Genomic DNA, 21,040 nt, shown 5'->3' with positions numbered 1-21,040 from the left:
TGACAGTAGTTTTTGAATTACAAATTAGGTTTGGAATTTTGGACAGACCATTTTACTGTGCTTCAACAGAACCTTTGTACTTTACTGTCATTTGCCATACTATTGCTACCTGTTATAATTCTTGGTTCCAATCTTTTGCAAGTTCATCAGAGCTTATTCATTATGTCTGTCAAAACTACCTTCCCGTTCCTACCACTTGTTGTTGTAACTGTGTTGCTGGCACATACACAGATGAATCGTGGAAGTTATTTTAATAGTGGCTTCCATCTATGTGTTGGGAACACACTCTACCATATTTTAACTACAACATCTAATTGTTAATGTAGGGAGGCACCCCTGTGTGCCATGTCCTGTACTGAAAGAAAACAAACTGGATATGTAACATCAATTAAACTGTTGCCATAGAGTCTTAGAGATGTACCGCATGGAAATAGATTATCCACTAATATACTAAATTAATCCAGTCCCATTTGCCAGTACTTGGCCCATATTACTCTGAACTCTTCCTATTCATGTATTCATCTAGATGCCTTTTAAATGTTGTAACTGTACCAGGTTCCACCACTTCCCCTAGCAGCTCATTCCATACATGCACCGCTCTGTGTGAAAACATTGCCCTTTACATCCCTTTTAAATCTTTTCCCTCTCACCCTAAACCTATGCCCTCTAGTCTAGACCCCAAAAACCAGGGAAAAGATCTTGTCTATTTACCCTCTCCATGCCCCTCATGATTTTAAAAACCTCAATAATGTCACCCCTCAGCCTTGATGCTTCAGCCTATTTAACCTCTCCCTACAGCTCCAACCTTCCAAGCCTGGCAACATTCTTGTAAATCTTTTCTGAACCCTTTCAAGTTTTACAACATCCTTCTATAGGAGGGAGACTAAAATTGCACATCATATTCCAAAAGTGGCCTAACCAATGTCCTGGACAGCATTAACATGACCTCCCAACTCCTACACTCAAAGCTCTGACCAATATAGGAAAGCATACCAAATTCCTTCTCCACGATCCTATCTACCTGCGACTCCACTTTCAAGGAACTATGAACCTGCAGTCCAAGGTCTCTTTGTTCAGCAACACTCCATAGGACCTTACCATTCAGTGTATATGTCCTGTGATTGGCTTTTCAAAAATGCAGCACCTCACATTTATCTAAATTTAACTCCATTTGTCATTCCTCGGCCCACTGGCCCATCTGATCAAGATCCTGTTGTACTCAGAGGTAATCTTCTTCGCTATCCACCCACACCTCCAATTTTGGTGTCATCTGCAAACTTACTAGCTATACTTTCTATGTTCATATCCAAATCATTTAAATAAGTGATGAAAAGCGATGGATCTTTGTGGCGCACTGCTGGTCACAGGCCTCCAGTCTGAAAAGCAATCCTCCACCACCACCCTTTGACTTTTACCTTCAAGCCATTCTGTATTGAAATGGCTAGTTCTCCTGAGATGGAAGAGTTAATTTGCTTTGCTGACCTGCAAGAAATTGAATGCCCCGGGGGGGTAGGATGGGATGTCTCTGTGAATTTACATTGTCAAGCCTTGCCATTCAGAGGCATTTGCATTATCATCACCTATTCAGAAATCAGTTGGAACATTGCAACTGAAATTCTGACTGCACCCGACAGTTACAAAAAAATACAATTCACACCAAATCTGGCCATTAAGGGATGACTTACATTACATTGTTTCTGGAGATGATGTGGTCACTGCATTGTGTCTTGAGTGGCCGTGACTGTGAGGGATTGGCTGGGATTTGTCTTGCCAACATTACTGACTGATGTAAAGATTTTGTATAAAGGAAGGACTGTTTCCTTTGTTCAGGGGGACCTCTCGACACACTTCGCAAGCACGGCAAAGAGTTTTAAGAGTTTTTCCACAGCTTGTACTGTATTTGCTTAATAAAATTTTGGTTGTTCACACAAGTTAGTGTTTTGCAGTTGCATCAAGTGTGTAAGGATCTCAGAAAAAAGAACTTAACATTTGCTGGTCGCAGTGGCATTCCAACATACATGGAGCTTCCAGGTGGACTAAATAAGTGATCGGAGTGTTGCTGGAAAAGCACAGCAGGTCAGGCAGCATCCGAGGAGCAGGAAAATCAACGTTTCGGGCAGGAGCCCTTCATCAGGACTGGGGAAGCTTTGTCCGGGATTTTGTTGTGGGAGTCTCAGTTTCTGGGCTGTGGACTCGACTCAGCGAGTCTTTCTTCTGGGGAAGGGTACTGGCTTGGACTGTGGTGTCGTGTGATCCACTGTGTGGGTTTTCTCTTTATAATAAGTGTATTTTAATCGAGAGGATGCAGGGAAAAAATGAGGAACGCTGAAATTAAGGTTGTACTAATACTTGGGTTAAAAAAGGAAGTTTAAATATAAATTATGCCGTACTGAAAGTAATTGATCTTTAAATATTTTAGTTTGTTAAAATACTGGTTCAGAAAATCTTTTAAGTAACTGATTTGCCTTATTTGAATCAGGATCTCAATTCAATGCGTTTTGTGGGCTATGTAATAGGGCAGATTTTGTTTTTACATTAAAGTCATACAACATCTGGCCCTTTTTAAAATTATTAAACATGTAACCTTAAAACAAATTGATTGAGGGTCTTGATCCCCTGATTTGTTTGAAATTCTACAATGTCTGTTCAAAAAAAACAATTGTGTCAATGGTCATGCTTTAGCCAGATGAGAGTATTGTATTAAAATATCTTTGTTGCTTTTTATTAATGCAGAGTTTTCACAAAAAGAATATTTGCATCTTTAGTTTGATGTTTTGTTAAGATTCCGTTGGTCTCCTTCATATTGCAAATTCAAACAATGTTGATTTCTTTCAAAGTTGTACAGTTACTGGTCTGTAACCACTATAATTCCAACTGTTTTATCTGGGAAGTTTCATCTGGAGAACATATTCTGCATTTGTTTCCCACGAATATTTGAGATTTAAATATGAATTGAAACTGCCTTTTCAATGGGTAAAGCACATGGAAGATTTTGTTGTTTGCTTGCTGTTCCAGATTTTTAAAATACTTTTCCTGACAGCTTTCACATTAGCGAAGTGTTAATTTGTTAAAGAAAAATCATTTTTGAATAACCTGAACGGGGTTCCTGAGAGTTTGAGGCAGTACAATTTAGGAGTTTATGGATTGTATAAAACTTGATAATGTCATAAATAGTGAACAAAGAAACAGACTTCAAGTTGACTGAGAATGTTGAAATCGGCAGACACAATTTACTGTAGTTAAATGTGTGACTGTCTTCATACTGATACCCACCTTGGCAAGGAAGGAATGAAAGAGGAAATGCAAAGATACTTTTAGCAGCTAACATTGTCTCTAAAGTTTTTCCATTCATAGGTAAAGCGTGCCTTCAGACCACTGCCCACCCCTCCACAACCTGATCTAACGGATTCAATCAGCCCCTCAGTCATGAGCACGAAAAGTGAAGAAGCTAACAACAGCAAGGAGGAGGTCTGTATGCTTTTTTGTCAGTGGCCTTCCTACGGATATGAAATCATGTAAACTTTTCCTTTACTTTAGATCATTTAACGGATATGAAGGTTCACTGATCAAGCTAACATTAAAACAGCCAGTTGGCTTTGTTACATTTGACAGCAGAATGTGAGCAGAAGAAGCAAAGAATGCTGCATTCACCTACCCTGCTGCTGAAGCTGCCACACTTCATACTCAGATGCGCTGGTATCCTCCATCTGAAGAATCTTCGCAAGAATGTAAGTCTTCTCAATTAAGTATGTAAGTGCCCATATCCAAGAGTTCAGGTGTGCAAGGACAGAGTGGACTTTGTTTTCAGGTTGGAGTTTACTGAAGGAGATTTAGGATGACTGTCTCGCTTCCTTGGAGTGGGTGGAGTGATCACCAAGGATGTGGATTTAAGAAGTTTACTGGTGAACACTTTTTTTTCCATGTGATAGGATCCTGCAGATCCTATCGACTGCATGGACTAGTAATTTTTGTTGTTATAATCTGTGTGTCAATAACTTGCTTAAGTACTGCCTATAAGATTCTTATGAATACATTTGTAGCTCCTTTCTCATTCCCATCTATATGGTTATCATGGAATGATAAAAGGAGGGAATGTGATATTAAAGAGTTAATTTGCTCTGCTGACTTGCAAGAAATTGAATGCCCCGGCGGTAGGGTGGGATGTCTCTGTTCTACAGATAGAATGTAAGTGAATTTACATTGTCATCCCTTGCCATTCAGAGCCATTTGCATCATCACCACCAATTCAGAAGTCAGTTGGAACATTGCAATTGAAATTCTGACTGCACCCGACAGTTACAAAAAAATACAATTTACACCAGATCTGGCCATTAAGGGATGATTTGCATTACATTGTTTCTGGAGATGATGTGGTCACTGCAATGTGTCTTCAGTGTCCATGACTGTGAGGGAGTGGCTGAGGTTTGTCTTGTGAGCATTACTGACTGTGGTGCAAAGATTTTGTATAAAGGAAGGACTGTTTCCTTTGCTCAGAGGGATCTCTCGACACACTTTGCAAGTATGGCAAAGAGTGTTAAGAGTTTCTGCACAACTTGTACTGTATTTGCTTAATAAAAGTTGCATCAAGTGTGTAAGGATCTCAGAAAAAAGACTTAACACTCCCCATATTCCATGTGATCTAATCTTGCTAACTAGTCAACTTTGTTGAATGCCTCACTGAACTCCATATAGCTCACGTCCACCACTCTGCCCTCATCAATCCTCTTTGTTATTTCTTCAAAAAACTCAATCAAGTTCAAGAAACATGACTTCCCATGCACAAAGCCATGTTGCCTATTCCTATTCAGTCTTTGGCTTTCAAATACATGTAAATTCTATCCCTCAGGATTTCCTCTAACAACCTACGCACCACTATGTCAGGCTCACCAGTCTGTAGCTCCCCGACTTTTCCTTACCACCTTTCTTCAATAGTGGCACTTCATTATCCAAATTCCAGTTTTCTGGCACCTCACCTGTGACTATTCATGATACAAATACCTCAAGAAGGGGCCCAGTTGTATAATATGCTTTTCCATTAGACGAGGAACAAAGATTACAACAAACAGTATTCAAATAACATATAGTACATAGAACAGTACACTAGGCAACAGGCCTTTGTTCCACCATGTCTGTTCCAACCATGATACATTCTAAACTTATTCCATTTACCTGCACATGGTCCATATCTGCCCTGTTCATATGCATGTCTAAATGCCTCTTAGACTTTGCTATTGTTCCGCTTTTATCACCTCCCCTGACAGCGCATTCCAGGAACCTATCACTCTGTGTAAAAAACATTCCTCGCACATTTCCTTTAAATTTTTCCCCTTTCATCTTAAACCTGTGCCCTCTAGTATTTGGCATTTCCACCTCGGGAAAAACTCTCGCTATCCACCCGATCCATGCCAAGCATAATTTTATAATTTTGTCCTGCATTTATTGTCCATCTTAGTGAGAAGGTGGTGATGAGCTGTCTTCTTGAATCTCTACACTGTACATACTGGAAGCAACTCCACAATGCTCTTAGGGAGGAAATTTCAGGAATTTGAGCCAGCAACAGTGAATGAATGGCAATATATTTCTAAGTCAGAATGGTGAGTAGCTTGGAGGGGAACTTGCCATTGTTGGTGTTGCCATGTATCTGCTGTCCTTCTCCTTCTAGATGGAAGAGACTGTGTGCTTGAAAGGCACTGTTTAATGATCTTCGATGAATTTCTGCTGCGCATTTGTAGATGGGACACACTGTTGTTCCCTGTGGAGGGAGTGGATAATTGGGGATGTGGTGCCAATCAAACAAGCTGCTTTGACTGGATGGTGTTAAGCTTCTTGAGAGCTGCTGGAGCTGCACCCATCCAGGCGGCGAAGTGTTTTCCATTACACTCATGACTTGAGTCTTCTAGATGATGGAGACTTTAGGGAGTCCAGAGTTGCTTGCTGCAGTATTCCTAGTCTCTGAATTGCTCTTGTACCCACCGTATATATGTGGTAACTCCAGCTGAATTTCTGCTCAATGGTAACACCAAGGATGTTGCTAGTGGGGATTAAGTAACATCATTGAATATCAAGGAGTAGTGTCTAGATTGCCTTTTCTTGGAAGTGATTATTGCTGGCATTTGTGTCAATCCTGGAGAGGATTGGTTAGCACGCAGGGTGGCCAGAAACTGGAAGTCTGACGACTATCCTGCAAGAAGGCTAGCCAAGGATGGTCTGAGTTTATTTTTTTAGCTATATTGGGTCTGTGTTCTATGTACTGTTTTGCAGTCAATTCAACTGTCTTGTCTGTGTTTGTTAGTGTTACTTTTGTGATGACTGAAAGTGCGATTTGAGGTTTGTCCTGAAAACTGATTAAACGGTGGGGTTGGGGGTTTAACCTTGCTGCCCCTTCCCCTGTATATAGTGTTTTTTTAGTGAACTGTTGCGTTCTATTTATTGTTAAATGTATTTTGTACTGTTTAATAAAATAAAAAAAGAGGACTGTCAGACATTCTGATACAATAAGTGTTGGCTCTAAGGGAGCTGGACCAGTGTAAAGACCTTTCCATGTGTAAATAAAACATGACTTAGTTATGGGATACCGGCCTCTGTGGAGTTATTTCAGTGGCGACCAGAGTAAAGCATGTTTCTGAAGAAACTCACTTGCAACGGTCATCTCAGAGTTGGGGTAAGCATTTCTGGCATCATGCTGTTATTTACAAAACTTGACTCATTCGGCCCAACTGTCAAAGACTGGGCCCATTACATTTGCTGGGCAAATGTGTTATTTTTGCTGGGCAAATTACTTTGGGGCTGATGAAAAACAACAAATAATTCTTCTGAGAGCTTGTGGACCTGCAGCATTTTTGGTTATTAGGAACTAAACTTTCCCTGAGGCACAGATATGAAAACCTTTCAGGAGTTGACAGATTTAGTGAAGGAATATTACAACCTCAAGCCTCCTCTAATTCTGAGACGCTATCGTTTTTACTTGGCAAATTGAGAAACAGGAGAATTATTCCAGGTTAAGATGACAAGCAGAGACATGTGACTTTGGTTTAGCCCTTAATGAGGTGCTTAGAAACCTGTTGGTACGTGGGATTAATGATGTATCCATGCAAAAGCACCTACAAACTGAAGCCAACAGGACTTCAAACTGGGTCTATCATTGAAAAATGCGGCAAGTGAAGCATGTGAGTTGCAGGACATATTCTGAACAGAGAGACTCTCAGTCAGCCAACAGCAAAACCCCAAAACAAAGCCAAGCCTCATCCAAACTGGTAAAACTTCCTTCAGGATGTAGGCAGCAAGCCTTTGTAGTTGCTGCCAGTATGCATACTTGAGATAGCCATGGAGTCCTACTAGATCTAAATTGAATAAGAAAACTCATATGCTGGTATTCAGGAGTGGCCACACCCTGGAAAGTCCACTTACATCTGACTTGGAACAGTTAAATTGCATAGCAACAGTTCAATTCAAAATAAATGTCTGGTTAAATGGTCATCCAGTAATAATGGAGGTCGATATTATCATAGTGATCGCAGAACTAGTCTTCAACAAAATTTGCTTTGGACTCCAAACTTTAAGTTTGTACAAGTCCTTGGTAGACTGAGAACCTATACTGGGGAACCTTTTCAGATTATGGGTTGACTTTAACTCCGGTCTCTTATGAGAAATAGCTGGTTCAGTTACCACTGATTAGAGTAAAAGACTGTGGCCCATAGCTTGAAGGGCCAAAATTGGTTAAGCAAGATTCACCCAGATTGCCTCAGATTTTTTCATTAAAAAAATAACTGCTTGAGTGAACTCTTAAATAAATACCTGGAAGTCAGCCATGAAGGTCTAGGCACTATCAAAGGAACAGAGGCCACCATGCATTTTGACCAGAAAACAATCCCACAATTCTGTAAGGCCTGCCCAATGCCATTGCCTTATGGGCAAAAGTAAAAGCAGACAAAAGTAGAGTGGCATGGTGGCTCAGTGGTTAGCACTGCTGCCTCACAGCACCAGGGACCCAGGTTCGATTCTAGCCTCAGGCAACTGTCTGTGTGGAGTTTGCACATTCTCCCCGTGTCTGCGTGGGTTTCCTCTGGGTGCTCCGGTTTCCTCCCACAGTCACACAGATGTGCAGGCCAGGTGAATTGACGATGCTAAATTGCCCAAAGTGTTAGGTGCATTAGTCAGAGGCAAATGGGTCTGGGCGGGTTACTCTTCGGAGGGTCAGTGTTAACTGGTTGGGCCGAAGGGCCTGTTTCCACACTGTAGGGAATCTTAAAAAATGAAATCAGAAGGCCGGAAAGTGAAGTCATCATCAAACCAGTACAGTTTGCAGAATGGGCAGCACCGATTTCCAAGCCCAGTGGATTGGCTTCCTTTATGGAGAATTTAAACAAACGGTAAACCATTTTTCACAGCTGGATTAAAACCCAAGCCCTCACACAGAGGATTTATATGCAAAGCTTGCAGGTACGTTGTGTTTCACAAAGCTGCACATGAACCACACTTACTTGCAATTGTGGTTAGATGGGGATTCTCAGACGTATATTAGAACTAATACCTATAAGGTATTGTACAAGTATATGAGACGCATATCTGGGGTATTGTCAGATTGTGCAATTCTTCACTGAACAATGGAGAACATCTCACAAAGTCTAGTTCAGATTGCTATTTATCTCAATGACATGCTAATAACAGGGAGATAGTGAGGAAAGAGATCAATCTAAGACTGGTACAGTTGAGAAAAGAAGCAAGTCAAACAGTCAGGGCAGGCAGGAACAAAGAGAACACGGCTGGACTGAAATTAAACTGCATTTATTTCAATACAAGAGGCCTAACAGGGAAGGCAGATGAATTCAGGGCATGGTTAGGAACATGGGACTGAGATATCATAGCATTTCAGAAATGTGGCTCAGGGATGGACAGGACTGGCAGCTTTATGTTCCAGGATATAAATGCTACAGGTAGGATAGAAAGGGAGGCAAGACAGGAGGGAGAGTAGCATTTTTGATACGGGATAGCATTACAATTGTACTGAAGGAGGATATTCCCAGAAATACATCCAGGGAAGTTATTTGGGTTGAACTGAGAAATAAGAAAGGGATGATCACATTATTGGGATTGTATTATAGACCCCCTCATAGTCAGAGAGAAATTGAGAAACAGATTTGTAAGGAGATCTCAGTTATCTGTAAGAATAATAGGGTAGTTATGGTAGGGGATTTTAACTTTCCAAACATAAACTGGGACTGTCATTGTGTTAAGGGTTTAGTTGGAGAGGAATTTGTAAAGTGTGTACTATAAAATTTTCTGATTCAATATGTGGATGTACCTACTAGAGAAGGTGCAAAACTTGACCTACTCTTGGGAAATAGGGCAGGGCAGGAAACTGAGGAGTCAGGGGGAAGCACTTTGGGGCCAGTAACCATAATTCTATTAGTTTTAAAATAGTGATGGAAAAGGATAGACCAGATTTAAAAGTTGAAGTTCTAAATTGGAGGAAGGCTACTTTTGACGGTATTAGGCAAGAACTTTCAAAAGCTGATTGGGGGCAGGTGTTCGTAGGTAAAGGGACGGCTGGAAAATGGGAAGCCTTCAGGAATGAGATAACGAGAATCCAGAGACAGTATCCAGAAAGGAAAGGCTGGCATGTGTAGGGAATGCTGGATGACTAAAGAAATTGAGGATTTGGTTAAGAAAAAGGAAGCATATGTCAGGTGTAGACAAGATAGATCGAATGAATCCTTAGAAGACTATAAAGGTAGCAGCAGTATACTTAAGAGGGAAATCAGGAAGGCAAAAAGGGGATATGAGATAGCTTTGGCAAATAGAGTTAAGGAGAATCCAAATGGTTTTCACAAATACATTAAGGATAAAAGGGTAACTAGGGAGTGAATAGGGCCCCATAAAGATCAACAAAGGCGGCCTTTGTGTGGAGCTGCAGGAGATGGGGGAGATACTAAACGAGTATTTTGCATCAGTATTTATTGTGGAGAAGACATGGAAGATATAGAACATAGGGAAATAGATGGTGACATCATGAAAAACGTCCATATTACAGAGGAGGTGGTGCTGGATGTCTTGAAACGCATAAAAGTGGATAAATCCCCAGGACCTGTTCAGGTGTACCCTAGAACTCTGTGAGAAGTTAGAGAAATGATTGCTGGCCCCCTTACTGAGATATTTGTATCATCGATAGTCACAAGTGAGGTGCCAGAAGACTGGAGGTTGGCTAACGTGATGCCACTGTTTAAGAAGGGTGGTAAGGACAAGCTAGGGAACTATAAACTAGTGAGCCTGACATCGGTGGTGGGCAAGTTGTTGGAGAGAATCCTGAGGGACAGAATTTACATGCATTTGAAAAGGCCAGGACTGATTAGGGATAGTCAACATGGCTTTGTGCATGGGAAATCATGCCTCACAAACTTGATTGAGTTTTTTAAAGATCTAACAAAGAGGATTGATGAGGGCAGAGCGGTGCACGTGATCTATATGGACTTCAGTAAGGCGTTCAACAAGGTTCCCCATGGGAGACTGATTAGCAAGGTTAGATCTCATGGAATACAGAGAGAACTTGCTATTTGGATACAGAACTGGCTTAATGATAGAAGACAGAGGGTTGTTTTCAGACTGGAAGCCTGTGACCAGTGGAGTGCCACAAGGATCGGTGCTGGATCCACTACTTTTCGTCATTTTTATAAATGATTTGGATGTGAACAAGTTTGCAGATGACACCAAAATTGGACAACGAAGAAGGTTACCTCAGATTACAATGGGATCTTGATCAGATAGGCCAATGGGCCGAGAAGTGGTATTATTACCATCTCTCCTAACCTACAGTGGGACAGACTCATCAAAGGTGGCACAAGAGTGGGATACAATTTGGAGGGAGTTGCTATTGCATTCCTCACCATTAACTCTGGACCACATGAAGTCTCGTTGTTAACAGAGATGTTATTACACACTTCTGAAATATTTAGGCTTGAACCTGGGCCGCTTGGTTCAGTGGTAGGGAGACCACCACTGCACCACAAGAACATTGAGTTCCTCAGGGTACTGTCTCTGCCCTAACCATTTACACCTACTGCATCAGTGTGGGTGTATTTACAGCCTATGGACTTCATCACTACCTTCTCAAGGGCAGTAAAGGATGGCCCAACCAGCAATGCTCACATTTCATGAATGAATAAAAATTGAATGTCAAGGGTAGATGGTTAGATTCTTTCTTGTTGGAGAACAGTTGTTGCCTAAAATTTAAACATGAATGTTTAGGGCGGCACGGTGGCACAGTGGTTAGCACTGCTGCCTCACAGCGCTAGAGACCCAGGTTCAATTCCCGCCTCAGGCGACTGACTGACTGTGTGGAGTTTGCACATTCTCCCCGTGTCTGTGTGGGTTTCCTCCGGGTGCTCCGGTTTCCTCCCACAGTCCAAAGATGTGCAGGTCAGGTGAATTGGCCATGCTAAATTGTCCGTAGTGTTAGGTAAGGGGTAAATATAGGGGTATGGGTGGTTTGCGCTTCGGCGGGTCGGTGTGGACTTGTTGGGCCGAAGGGCCTGTTTCCACACTGTAAAGTAATCTAATCTAGTCTAATCTAATCTAATGTCACTTTACAGCTCAAACCTGAAAGTTGTCAAGGTGACGTGGAATATTTGAGGAATTGTAAGTGGTACTGACCTGTGTGCAATAATCTGCAAATATTCTCACTGCTGACTTTATGGTGGAGGCAAAGTCACTGATGAAGCATCTGAAGATGATTGGACTCATGACACTATCCAAAGAAACTTCTGCTTCAGTGTCCTGGAACATCCTGATTATTTGAGTGATCTGTGACAGGTTTTTTATGCCTTCTCCGTATCCATGAATGTGATTTTTCCCAGGCATGAGTAGCTATATCTTCATTGGAGCTTTTGTTTCCAAATATCCATCTCTGAAGTCATGTGCAGGATTGTAAAGCTGTGGGATCTGAGACTACCAAAATATATAGGCCTCATGGCTCTTCCTGGGATTCAACAATGGCCTGGTACATTCTTATTGAAGCTGACCATTGCCAGGCACTTATGTAGTACAAAGTTTTACTGCATTTAACATCTCAAAATTGAATGTGAACTCAGTCTGTTCTAAGGAGTTGTGAATGGGACTGAACATCGCGATCATCAGCAATCATGTATGTTTCTAGCCTCATTTCTCACCTTACATTGGAGGGACAGTCATTGATAAAACAACTGACGATGGTTAGTATCCTGAAGAACTCATGTAGCAATATCCTGGGGTTGAGAAGATTGGCCTCCAATAATTACGGTAATGTTTCTTTGTATTTGGTTTGAGTCCAACCATTAGAGAGTTTTCCTCTGACTTCAATCTAATCTAGACTGTCTTCAATTTTAATAGGGTTTCTTAATGCCACATTTGGTGAAATGCTGCCTTGATATCAAGGGAAGGCATTCTCTCTGGAATTGTGTACTTGTGCAGTTGTTTGGACCAATGTTGTATTGAGGTGAGGAGCTGAATGCCCTTGGCAGAACACAACTAAACATCAATGAACACATTACTTTATAATGAGGTATCATCAAAAGGATGATATGCAAAAGCAGGCTCATAAACAAATAATTAACAACCTAAAAAATAAGTCTGAAAAGATAATGAGGTAGCAAAAAGAGAAAATTTGATTTGGAAAGGAAGTTACCACAAAGCAGTTAAAACAAAGAGCACAGCCAACAGACTGGCCTTGACTGAGCTTTATCATGGCAATGAAACAGGGGGGAGTGAAGGAAACAGGACCATCCCACCCTCTACTACAGCCAGCAACTACTGAAGTACACCTCATGACCCCTATCACTCCCCCATGCAAGCACACAGTGAGGCTGAAACCCTTTCCTTCCCCCTGCTCCCTTTCGAACTGTGCCATGTGCTAGTGAGGCTAGAAAAAGGAAGATAATACCATTAAATATGTGGCTAAAGAGCTGGTATGTTTGGGAGTGCTTCAGATATATGGATCATTGGGATCTCCTCCAGGGCAGATGAGAGATACAATAAGGATGGTTTGTGCCTAAACTGGAGGGGCATCAATGTCCTGACAAGGAAGTTTGTTAGTGCCATTGCAGAGGGTTTAAAATAGTGGGCAGGGGATTGGTAACCAGACTAGTAGATTAGCATATAGAGTAATTGAGGAGAAGGTCAATGTTAAGTAAATCCAATGGAAAGAATCGACAGTGAGGCTGGCAGTCTGAAATGTATTTATTTTAATGCAAGGAGTGCAACAGGTAAGGCACTGAAAACAACAAATGCTGGAGACCACAGTGGGTCAAACAGCATCCATGAAGAGAAAGCAACCTAATGTTTTGAGTCTAGATGACTCTTCATCAGATTCTGGCATCTCAAGTAATTTGCTCCTAACAGGTAAAACAGCTGAGCTTAGAGCCTGGATTGATACATGGGATTAAAATGTGGTCGCCATTACAGAAACCTGATTAAGAGAAGGGCAAAACTGGCAGCTCTCTGGTAAGATGTTTCAAGTGAGTTAGACAGAAATGTAAAAGGGGTCGGAGAGTTGCATTACTGATAAGAAGAGAGGAGTTCTTGGAGGGCTCATCCGGAGAGGCTGTATGGGAAGAATTAAGAAAGATGCAATCACGCTGATGGGGTTACACTATAGGCCAGCCAATAGCCAGCAAGAGCTAGAGGAACACATATGTAAGTAGATCATGAAAAAAAAAGGGTTGTTATAGTGGTTGATTTTAACTTTCCCAATATTGTTTAGGATTCTCTTAGCACCAGGGCCTTGAATTGGGGAATGTGTTAAATGCATCCAGGAGAAGTGCTGAAGCAATATGTAAATAATCCAGCTCGGGAAGGGGCCTTTTCTTTCAATCATGGGATGAAGACATTGCTGGCTGGGATGGCAATTAAAAGTCAACCACATTGCTGTGGGTCTGGAGTCACAGGAAGGCCAGACCAGGTAAAGGACGGCTTTTTCCTTCCCTAATACATAGTAAACCAACAATAGTTATTATTAGACTCTTAATTCCAAATTTTTATTAAATTCAAATTCCACCTGTGGCTGGATTCAAACCTGACTCCCCAGAATATTACCTAGGTCACTGGATTAATAGTCCAATGATATTACCACTAGGCCATCACCTCCCTGAAGTAATGGGAAATAAGTCTGGTCAGATGATTGAAGTTTCAGTGGGGGAGCACTTTGGGAGCAGTGATCATAATTCCATAAGTTTTAAGATAGTTATGGATAAGTAAAAGACTGGTCCTCAGGTAAATTGGGGAAAGACTAATTATAATAGTATTAGTCAGGAACTGATCTATATTCTGCTAAATCCTTTGATAACCTTCCTCACTATCAACAACTCCACCAATGTTTGAACAGAAGTATTAACTAGACCACCTGCATTTTCATCCAAATCATTTGTATATATTACAAACAAAAGCATTGATCCACATCTGAGGGTAAATCCACATCTGACATGTGGCAGTCTTTTAAAAGCCACTTGATTAGAGTTCAGGACCAGCATGTTCCTGTTAGGATGAAGGATAAGGATGGCAAGATTAGGGAACCTTGGATGGTAAGAGATATTGAAAGATTAGTCAAAAAGAAAAAGGAAGTCTAAGTAGGGTTTAGGAAGTTGAAATCAAACAAGGCCCTTGAGAAGTATAAAGAAAGCAGAAAAGAACTTAAAGAATCAGGAAGGCCAAAAGAGATCGTGAGATGTCCTTGATAGGCAAGATTAAAGAGAATCCCAAGGCATTTTCTGTGTATATTAAGGGCAAGACTAACAAGGGAAAAGGTTGACCCACTCAAGGACAGAGGAGGGAATTTATGCATGTAGTTAGAGAAAATAGGTGAGATCCTTAATGAGAACTTCACATCAGTAAGTACCAAGAAGGACATGGATGCTGATAAGATTAGGGCAGGGTTTATTGATAGGAGAAAGTGAGGACTGCAAATGCTGGACATCAGTGTCGAGAGTGTGGTGCTGGAAAAGCATGCCAGGTCAGGCAGCATCTGAGGAGCAGGAGAGTCGACGTTTCGGGGATAAACCCTTCATTAGAGTTTATTGATATGCTGGGGCTGTTGATATTAAAATACTGAAGATATGTTAAGAAATTAGGATACTTAAAGAGGCAAAGAGGACATTGCTGAGGCCTTGATTGAGATCTTTGTATCAATTCTGGTCTCCTTCCTATTGGAAAGATGTTGTGAAACTTGAAAGGGTTCAGAAAAGATTTACAAGGATGTTGCCAGGGTTTGAGCTATAGAGAGAGGCTGAGGGGTGACCTTATAGAGGTTTATAAAATCATGAGCGGCATGGATAGGAAAATAGTCAAAGTCTTTTCCCTGGGGTGGGGGAGTCCAGAACTGGAGGGCATAGATTTAGGGTGAGATGGGAAAGATATAAAAGAGACCTAAGGGGCAACTGTTTCACGCAAAGGGTGGTACATGTATGGAATGAGCTGCCAGAGGAAGTGGTGGAGGCTGGTACAATTGCAACATTTAAGAAGCATTTGGATGGGTATATGAATAGGAAGGATTTGGAGGGATATGGGCCGGGTGCTGGCAGGTGGGGTTAGATTGGGTTAGGATATCTGGTTGGCATGGACGGGTTGGACTGTTCCATGCTGTACATCTCTGACTCTATAAAATAGAATTAAACAACCCATCTACTAACAATTCAAAGATTTTTAGACATACAGTAAAAGTATATTCACAGAACACACTTTTTAAATTGTGAAGAAACAAAACAACATTTGTATAGTACTGAAAGCATACCCCTGCTACAGCAGTCAAAAATGCAATCATACAATACTCATGCCAGAGTCACTGTATCTAATATCACAGCAGGTTTAAGTCAGTTCAAGTCAGTTTAAGTAAGCTTCAAGGCAAGGGCGTAATTGATATGTGGAGCTTGTTCAAGGAGCAACTATTGAGTGTCCTTGATAAGTACGTACCTGTCAGGCAGGGAGGAAAGGGTCGTGTGAGGGAGCCGTGGTTTAATAAGGAATTGGAATCCCTTGTTAAATGGAAGAGGGCGGCCTATGTAAAGATGAGGCGTGAAGGTTCAATTGGGGCGATTGAGAGTTATAAGGTAGCCAGGAAGGACCTGAAGAGAGAGCTAAGAGCAGCAAGGAGGGGACATGAAAGGTCCTTAGTTGGTAGAATTAGGGAAAATCCTAAGGCTTTCTATAGGTATGTCAGGAATAAAAGAATGACTAGGGTAGGAATAGGTCCAGTCAAGGATAGTAGTGGGAAGTTGCGTGTGGAGGCTGAAGAGATTGGGGAGACACTGAATGAATACTTTTCGTCAGTATTCACTCAGGAACAGGACATTGTTGCCGATGTGAATACTGAGTCACAATTAAGTAGAATGAATAGCTTTGAGGTATGTAGGGAAGAGGTGTTGGAAATTCTGGAAAGGGTGAAAATAGATAAGTCCCCTGGGCCTGATGGCATTTATCCTAGGATTCTCTGGGAAGCAAGGGAGGAGATTGCAGAGCCATTGGCCTTGATTTTTATGTCCTCATTGTCTACAGGAGTAGTGCCAGAAGACTGGAGGCTAGCAAATGTGGTTCCCTTGTTCAAGAAGGGGAGTAGGGATAACCCTAGTAACTATAGGCCGGTGAGTCTCACTTCTGTTGTGGGCAAAGTCTTCGAGAGAATTGTAAGGGATAGGATTTATGAACATCTGGATAAGAATAATGTGATCAAGGATAGTCAGCATGGTTTTGTGAAGGGCAGGTCGTGCCTCACAAACCTTATTGAATTCTTTGAGAAGGTGACTAAGGAGGTGGACGAGGGGAAAATGGTAGATGTGGTGTATATGGATTTTAGTAAGGCGTTTGATAAGGTTCCCCATGGTAGGCTACTTCAAAAAATATGGAGGTATGGCATTGAGGGTGAGTTGGAGGTTTGGATTAGGCATTGGCTGGCTGGAAGAAGACAGAGGGTAGTAATTGATGGTAAAGGTTCATCTTGGAGTGCCGTTACTAGCGGTGTTCCACAAGGATCTGTTTTGGGACCATTGCTGTTTGTCATTTCTTTAAATGACCTGGAGGAGGGGCTAGAAGGTTGGGTGAGCAAGTTTGCAGATGATACGAAAGTCGGAGGAGTTGTTGACAGTGAGGAAGGATGTGGCAGGTTACAGCGGGATATAGATAAGCTGCAGAACTGGGCAGAAAGGTGGCAAATGGAGTTCAATGTAGCTAAGTGTGAGGTGATTCACTTTGGTAAGAGTAACAAAAAGATGGGGTACTGGGCTCATGGTCGGATACTTGGTAGTGTGGATGAGCAGAGGGATCTTGGTGTCCATGTACACAGATCTTTGAAAGTTGCCACCCAGGTAAATAGTGCGGTGAAGAAGGCATATGGCGTACTGGCTTTTATTGGTAGAGGAATTGAGTTCCAGAGTCCTAAGGTCATGTTGCAGTTGTATAAGACTCTGGTGCGGCAGGATCTGGAGTATTGTGTGCAGTTTTGGTCGCCATACTATAGGAAGGATGTGGAGGCACTGGAACGGGTGCAGAGGAGGTTTACCAGGATGTTGCCTGGTATGGTAGGAAGATCGTATGAGGAAAGGCTGAGGCACTTGGGGTTGTTTTCATTGGAGAAAAGAAAGTTTAGGGGTGACTTGATAGAGGTGTACAAGATGATTAGGGGTTTAGATAGGGTTGACCGTGAGAACCTTTTTCCACGTATGGAGTCAGCTATTACGAGGGGGCATATCTTTAAATTAAGGGGTGGTAGGTATAGGACAGATGTTAGGGGTAGGTTCTTTACTCAGCGAGTCGTGAGTTCATGGAATGCCCTGCCAGTAGCAGTGGTGGACTCTCCCTCTTTATGGGCATTTAAGCAGGCATTGGATAGGCATATGGAGGATAGTGGGCTAGTGTAGGTTAGGTGGGCTTGGATCGGTGCAACATCGAGGGCCAAAGGGCCTGTACTGTGCTGTATTCTTCTATGTTCTATTTAAGCACAGGCATGGTCGCAGAGGCCTGGAAATTAGCCAATATTGTTTCTTTGTTTTAGATGGGCAACAGGGATAATCCAGGAAATTCTAAACTGATGAGTCTTACATCAGTGGAAGAGAATTTATTGGAAAAGATTCATGGGGATAGGATTTACATTTGGAAAAGAATGGGCTTATTAGGGATATCAACATTGCTTTATTCAGGGGAGATCTGGTCTCACAAACATGATTGAGCTTTGTGAGGAAGTGACGAAGGTGACTGATGAGGGTAGGGCAGTGGATGTATCATCATGGACTTTACTGAAGCATTTGACTAAGTCGCTCATGGTAGGCTAGTCCAGAAGATTAAGTCACATGGAATCCATGGTGAGTTGCCAAGTCAGATACAAAAGTTGGCCTGTTTTTCGAAGAGAGAGGTAGTTGTGAAAGGGTGTTTTTTTGCCTGGATGTCTATGACCATTTCTGCAAGGATCAATGCTTTTGTTTGTAATATATACAAATGATTTGGATGAAAATGCAGGTGGTCTAGTTAATACTTCTGTACAAACATTGGTGGAGTTGTTGATAGTGAGGAAGGTTATCAAAGGATTCAGCAGAATATAGATCAGTTGGAAGGATGGACTTAATCCACACAGTTGCGAGGTGATGCATTTTGGGAGGTTATATGCAAGAGGGAAGTATGCAGCATGTGGCAGTACCCTAAGGAGCTTTGATATATGGAGGAATGCTGGGGTGCAGCTCCATATGTCCCTGAAATTGATAACACAAATGAATAATGTGGTAAGTGAGGCATATGGCATGCTTACCTTCATCAGTCAGGAAATTGCGTATAAATATCAGGATCATTCGTGACTCTCAGATACTGAAATAGTCTATGTTCAACTGCTGAAATATCTTCCCAAAGGCCAGTATCCCATCACCAAGTTATCCTTTATTTACTCGTGGAAATTCTTTAACACTGGGTCCAATTCATTTTTTACAACATCTCCATTAATGATGACTGACTTGACACTGACATTTTTTACACATCTCCACTAATGACGACCGACTTGACACCGACATTTTTTACACATCTCCATTAATGACGACCGACTTGACACCGACATTTTTTACAAATGCACTGACTCCCTGCTACCTGGATTGCATCTCTTCCCACCCTACCTCCTACAAAAATGCTCATGACTCCAATTCCCTCAGAGTCAGGAATCAGAATGTCTGACACTCCTCTTTTTATCTGTCAGCCAGGACTCCCTGATTGGACCAGATTAACAACCCCAATCAGGGAACTCTTATTCTATGAGATCCACCTGGCTGACTTTGTTACAATCACTTTATATATCCCCGTCTGAGTCTGAGGACACAGGCTGGTCTTTTCATTTGTCGCGCTTACTGGAGTGTTTTAGCAGTGGGTCAAGCTCTTCTGACTCTACATTGGATGTGGGTGGCATGTAATGGATGAGATTTGCCTCTTGTGGGCAGAGAACATCAGGAGAAATTCACTCCTTTTCTTCTGCAGTCTAAGGCGTTGACACAGTGAGATCCATCATGTCCGTCTCAGATGCAGAGGTCTCTTCAACACTTGATGGAGAGAAAGAACCCACAGGTTAGGACAGCCCTATGGGCTGTTACAAGGAACAGGGCACATTTTGCTCCGGCACCATTTGCGAGTTCACGGTGTGTTTGGTCAGGACAGATGCTTCTACCTTGTGTAAACCAAGTCTCTTACCTATGCAGAGCCATTTGCATGGTTCCTTACCCCAAACTTTGTCTCCTGTAGTAAACTGTCTCTCTCACTTGGTGGAATCTGGCATCCAGCACTTGCGTTTTTGATGCTGCTTCATCCCCTAGCACCCCACCCACGCTCCAGGACGTTCAGAGTTTACCTGGTGCAGAGTCTTCTCTCCATTAGCAACTCTGCTGAAGCTATTTCTGTAGTTGCATGAGGAGTGATCCTGGTAGGAACTGGGACAGTTTGATATCTAGTGAAGCTGTGGATGTAACTTGTAATTATATTCACTTTGTATTAGAGTCTACCGCTGAATTTGGCATGAAAATATAGGTGCCTGCCTTGTCCTCCTTAAGTAGGTCTAGGAGAGGTTTGCGGTCGGTTATTATCACACATGTACACTCTTGAGATATTGGTGGAAGCTCCTGAAGAAGGGCTTATGCCCGAAACATCGATTCTCCTGCTCCTCGGATGCTGCCTGGCCTGCTGTGTTTTTCCAGCACCACATTTTCCAACTAATTGTAAGTAGTCAGGTAGTGAAGCAATTTACTTCCAAATGTTGCAAAACTGTGGCAATGTTTAGGCTTGGGTTAACAAATGGCAAGTGACATTCATATCACACAAATTTCAGACAGTGATCTTCTCCAACAAGAGAGAATCTAATCATGATCCCTGACATTTAATGGCATTACCCTTGCTGAAACCTCCATATTGATATTCTGGCAGTTACCATTGACCAGAAAGTGAGCTGGACTAGTCTTCTAAATACTGTAGCTATAAGAGCAGATAAGAGGCTAAGAATCCTGCACTGAGTGCTTATGAATTTTATGAATAAAGTCAACTTTTGGAAATGAAAAAGAATGATATCAGTCACCCTTTGTTACAAAAAGCACAATAGTAACAGTAGTGTATTCTGGTAACATGAAGAACAAACAGGAATACTGTGATAAAGATGATATATCATACCTCAATGTTATTCTGGCTGTAAAGGGCATTCTGGATGATCTCTGCTTGCTCATAATTTGCATATCCATCCTTTAGTAGATATTCTGGGAGTTGAACACATGCCATAGAGCCAAACATTTCTTTTGGGGCCAGCAATCCAGTTTTCCAACGGTTCACTAGTAAATCCACTAAGCAAAGACAAAGAGGTTATTTCAATATTTTAATAGTAAGTTAAAATCCATCATATTTCTATGCACACAGAGATGGAAATATGAACAAGTTACATACAATAAGCAGAAAAGGAAAGGTATACCGTGAACATACAGAGACACTGAATGAAATTCATTACAAATTTCTCAGTACTAGCTCCATCTTGAATCTTCCACTACAGAAATGATATGGAGTTGATTTTTCGCAATCTGAT

At 41.8% G+C, this 21,040-nt stretch overlaps 1 protein-coding gene across 8 annotated transcripts in view; it reads right to left on the bottom strand.

Moving 5' to 3' along the window:
- LOC122548449 (uncharacterized) overlaps window positions 1–21,040 on the bottom strand; it is a 184,883-nt gene that overhangs the window by 23,216 nt on the left and 140,627 nt on the right. For all 8 annotated transcript variants that reach the window (XM_087983087.1, XM_043687141.2, XM_043687136.2 and 5 more), the window contains one exon: window positions 20,638–20,804. In XM_087983087.1, coding sequence (XP_087839213.1) covers window positions 20,638–20,804 — 167 coding nt within the window. The remainder of the gene's footprint in view (window positions 1–20,637; window positions 20,805–21,040) is intronic.

The sequence above is a fragment of the Chiloscyllium plagiosum genome, unplaced genomic scaffold (genome assembly GCF_037043375.1).
Source record: "Chiloscyllium plagiosum isolate Xiang-an unplaced genomic scaffold, Cpla_swu_hap1 HiC_scaffold_3, whole genome shotgun sequence".
In the NCBI taxonomy this organism is placed as follows: Eukaryota; Metazoa; Chordata; class Chondrichthyes; order Orectolobiformes; family Hemiscylliidae; genus Chiloscyllium; species Chiloscyllium plagiosum.
Note: the sequence above shows the minus strand (reverse complement) of the source record. Positions and strands in the feature narration are given on the sequence as shown.